The following is a 4,977-nucleotide window of genomic DNA, read 5'->3' as shown; positions in this document are numbered from 1 at the left end:
TTCGATCTTGACCCAAAATAGAAGTTCAATACCTCATTTTAGACTTAGATTAACAACCTTAAGCTTGAATGATTAAAGTTAACTCATTTTATAACATAAACCAGCCATTTTCATGAAAATTCAAAGGAAAGTTCAAGGTATACCAATGGAGGTTCAAACTCAGCCACAAGGAAGGCTCTTGGAGCAAGGTTCAAAGATTCTGACTTGAACACAAAACGAAAATGCCAACAAAGCTTGGCCCTTTCTTCACAAAGGAAGCTCCTTGGAGCTCAAAATGCCATTACAATGGCTCAACAACTCCAACCTCCAAAGTTAGCACCAAAAGCACCCCAAAACAACCCACCAACTCAGAAACCAAGCCTCTCACACAACCCCAACACAACCACAAGGTGTTTACAAGGAAGAATCAAGAGAAAAGATGATCATTAGGTGGTTTCTCATGAAGAAACGGTGAAGACAAGCCAAAGAAACACCAAGTCAGCAATGGAATAGTGTAAACTGATCATCCCCCAAAGGTGTTCACGTAGGAATGAGGTTCTAGGGTTTTGTGCCCACTTAATGAGTGTATTTATAGCCAAAACCCACTTAAACTCACAGTATTAACTTTAATTGCTACGCTTAGCATTTTAATCCTAAACTTTGGATTCTGAAACTACATAATTTTCTAAGATTTATCATATTTTTCTTATGATTTTCTGAGCAACTTTCCGGTACGCGCTTTTCAAATCCAGTACCGGTTTCTAGCATCAGTTCTCATTATTTGGACTTGAAACTCGTTTTACAAGTCCTACATGTTATTCTAGTAATTATCATGTACTTACTTTAATTTTCCGGGATACTTTTTCGGTACGCATTTATACCGACTAGCAGAACCGGTATCTGCACTTCCGAAAAGCGACTTTCAGCATTCTTAATCATTTATCATAATTATTAAAGCCTCTTAATAATTATTAGGGTCAATTATGGAATCATTTCCTATTTTCACATAATTAATTAATTAAATACCTTAATTAACGGTGCGGGTTCTTACAATACCACCTCTAAAGGTATATTCTAGAAGAAGCTGAGTCGGCAAGGCAGTTAGAAGCAAATATGAGTGGAAGGCAATTCTGTTAGTGTCACACGTGAGAAGCAATACTGGAATGAAGGGAAAGAATTAGTATAAATAGGAAATAGTAGAAGGATGAAGGTATCTTTGGACTTGGGACTTTTGGGCACCTCGTAGGTGATTTGGGAGAGACTAGAGCCTCTTTAATTGCTCTAGAACTATCATTGTTATTTTCTCTTTTTTTATTACTGTTAATTGTCTCTTCCTGTATTGGAATTGCTGGTCTGTATCATACGCTTTGTGTATTGTTGTTGGGGAATATATATTTATCATGTTTGTCATTATTTTGTAATATGATTTGTATGTGAGATGACCTAAGTAAAAAATTGCTAGGTGTCACGGTTTATGCATGTAGAAGTCATTTAAACCACTTTAGATATGGTTGACACATGTTATATGTTTATATATATATATATATATGGAAAAAAATGAATATTCAGTTACTGGACCGTCCAGTGCACTATGTTTTCCCGAGAGAACATAGTTATAATATTTACTATAACTGTGTTTTCTCGGAAAAACATAGTGCACTGGACCAAATTTTATATCCAGTCATTGTACACTTACTAAACCCTATATATATATATATATATATATATATATATTTGTGTGTGTAAAAATAAACTCTTAAATAGTAATACATTAAAATTTAATAGGAAATACTAATATATTTATTAAAATTATTTGTAACAACTACTAGGACACATTCACAACAATTGGACTCCGTACATTATGGGTGCCATCTGACCATGTCAATGACGAGGTGAGCACACTTTGACTATGTAATTCATTACCAACAATGGCAACAACAAAAGATTGCTTCTCATTCAATGATTTGAAGGACAGAATCTCTGGTGCCACCGTAATGTTGACTGTGGGGTTTGGTAAGATAGTTGCCCTGTAAATCGAATTAGCCAACCCAACATTTGTTACTGTCCTATTGAACGTAACATGGAAAGATACATTCACCCGAACATCCACCGCAAGTGATGGATAATTCAGATTTCTTACCAATGATCTATTAGGAGCTCCAATGCAAGGACTATTTTCACCAGATATCTGTTTAATTTTGTTATTATCATATCCCAAGTTGCAAAGCATTTGTATATAATCTTCCTTACCAATGTCATAAATAAGTCCAGGATTAATAGCTTGAACAGGATTGATATGCCCAGATCCATAAGCATACTCACCAATATAATCCTTAGAATTACTCTTCATTGGTTGTGCTGAAGTCATAATTGCAGATTTGATGGCTGCGGGTGACCAATCCAAGTGAAAAGATTTCAAATATGTAGCTATTCCGGCAACATGAGGACATGACATAGATGTTCCAGATAGTATGTTATATTTGACAGACCTTTTATCACCAGGAAGGGTAGAGGGTGAACCAATTGGTGAAAATGCAGCCAATATATCTACTCCAGGGGCACTAATATCTGGTTTCAAAATTTCAGAAACTATGTTATTTGGACCACGTGAGGAAAACTCAGCTACATCAGGTGCAATAGGATCTGCAATTACTTCACTCTTGAGTATTTCAGCTTTTGAATCTTTTGTTGAATTTGTATAGGATTTCACAAGATTGTACTCATCTGAATACAATGTCAGTGAAGGAAATGGAGTAATATGAGCTGTATAACCCCTTCTCCATGTCCCTCGTATTGCACCAATTGCACCGTTCTCATATGCACCTTCATCACTAGAACCAACATCACATAAAACTATCTTTCCTTTCACATGAACAGTACTGTGTTCTGTTACAATGGGAAATTTTGTACCATTTGATGTGAAAGAGTTTATTGATTTCCCAGTTAGTGTTTTCCCATTCCCAAGAACTACCTTGTCAATGAATTGACGATCTATTGTACTTGCTGCAACAGTTAGTATCCATGGTGCTACACTTACAACTGTGCTTGGATCAGGACCATCATTGCCTGCAGAATTCACTGTAAGTATCCCTTTTCCCATAGCATGAAAAGATCCAATTGCAATACTATCTTCATCGAAGTTCAATTGATCATCACCTCCCAAGGAAATGGAAATGATATCAACTCCATCTGCTATTGCATCATCAAAAGCAGCCAAGATACTATCTTCACTGCAACCAATTTCAGAACATACTTTATACATAGCAACTCTTGCTAATGGAACTCCCCCTCTTGCAGTACCTTCTGCAAGTCCATAAAAGCTTGCATTATAAACATTGTTTCCTGCTGCTGTTGATGCTGCATGGGTTCCATGGCCTTCATTATCTCTTGCTGAATCTTCTACATAAAACCTTGCTCCAATGATCTTCTTGTTGCAAGTGAATTTCTTGCCACCTGCACAAGTACCCTTCCACTTTTTTGGAATGGGGCCAAAACCTTTATCATTGAAACTGTCTGATTCTGGCCAAATGCCAGTGTCAATGAATCCAATTACAGTATCACTCTCAATGGTTTGCCTTCTTTGGACTGACTGAGGAAATCCCATGAAGTCCCAAGATCTTGTTGTATGAGTTTGAAGAGTTCTGCTTGGAAAAACTGAGATTACACCTTCCATCTGAATTAGTTTTTCCCTTTGTTGATCAGTAAGCATGGCAGCAAAACCATTGAAACTTCTTTTGTAACTATGAATTAGTAGGGAATTTGTTGATTTGTTTACACCAACAACTTGTTGCAGCATGCTAAGATGATGAGAGGTTGGAGAATATGCTCTCTTAGGAAGTGAACCCATATACACAATATGAGGTTTTGGATTTTCAGCAACAGCTTCATAGGATAGGGAAAATATACATGCTAGAATGAAAGTGACATAAGAGGCATAAAAGATAGCAGAGTTATGCTTGGCCATTGCTTAGATTTGTCAATGGAAAAGAGTTAATGACAAATTATTTATAGTACTGCTCATTTCTTTTTGTATGTAAATATCTCAAATTTTAGTAAAATAAATAAAGATTTCATTCCTATTTAATTTCCAATTTACAATCCAATAGTGAAGATTTTGTTCCTATTTAACTTCTTACTCGAAGATTCATTTTTTATTATGTCTTTTTATAGATTTATTTCTTTCCCTTTTAATTTAATTTAATTTATTTAATGTTTTTTTCTTTTTAAGATTGATTTATTTTTCATTAATGTTACTCTAAATAGTGTTTATTGGAATGTTCTAAAAGCTTATGTTAATCGTGATTCATTTGAGTTGGTGCAACTAAAATTATTAAATAGTGTTGATACGTTCCCTTCTTGTTAGATTATGTTTTCTTCATTTTTTGTTGTCTTTTTATAGATTTATTTCATTCCTTTTGAATTTAATTTATTCAATGGTTTTTTCTTTTTAAGATTGATTTATTTTCATTAATGTTACTCTAAATCACAAATGATTTCATTATTCTTTGAATTCACTGTTTTTTTGGAAATATGAATTCATTGTTTTCAACCATACCAAAACGGGAATTTAATCATTTACCAAAAAAATAAAAATCCTATTTACTTTGTCAATATCTAATCTAATATCTTCCGATTTGAATTAATAAAAATAAATCAGATTTTCCTTCTAAAATAGTTTATTTTCATTAATTGAAAAATTAATTAATGAAAATAAATTATTTTTATTTTTGGTACATGATTAAATTCAATTTTTATTATGTCTGTTTATAAAATTATTTCTTTCCTTTTAAATTTAAGAAATTCGTTTTTCACGTTTCTAAGATTAATTGACACGTTTTCTTTAACGTTACTCTTATAAATCATAAATGATTTGATAAATGGGTTTATAAGAAAGAAATTGATTTTATATCAATTACAAAATCTTCCAACACCCTTTAGATTTGAACCCTTGACTTGGTTAAGAAACTAATATTGCAAAAGTAACCGAGGAAGAAATGA

The 4,977-nt window shown here is 33.5% G+C and overlaps 1 protein-coding gene across 1 annotated transcript; it reads right to left on the bottom strand.

Moving 5' to 3' along the window:
• Window positions 1-1,804: 1,804 nt before the first annotated feature.
• On the bottom strand, window positions 1,805-3,943 carry LOC133304663 (subtilisin-like protease SBT4.3). The gene has a single exon (XM_061504716.1). It carries the CDS (start codon window positions 3,941-3,943, stop codon window positions 1,805-1,807), a length of 2,139 nt encoding a protein of 712 aa, XP_061360700.1.
• Window positions 3,944-4,977: the final 1,034 nt, after the last annotated feature.

This window comes from Gastrolobium bilobum, unplaced genomic scaffold, assembly GCF_033153095.1.
Source record: "Gastrolobium bilobum isolate Gb01-03AN ecotype WA unplaced genomic scaffold, APGP_CSIRO_Gbil_v1 utg6655, whole genome shotgun sequence".
NCBI lineage: Eukaryota > Viridiplantae > Streptophyta > Magnoliopsida > Fabales > Fabaceae > Gastrolobium > Gastrolobium bilobum.
Note: the sequence above shows the minus strand (reverse complement) of the source record. Positions and strands in the feature narration are given on the sequence as shown.

What these genes read in the sequence shown, in the direction of transcription:
- LOC133304663 (XM_061504716.1), bottom strand. Translation starts at nt 3,943, where the DNA reads ATGGCCAAGCATAACTCTGCTATCTTTTATGCCTCTTATGTCACTTTC.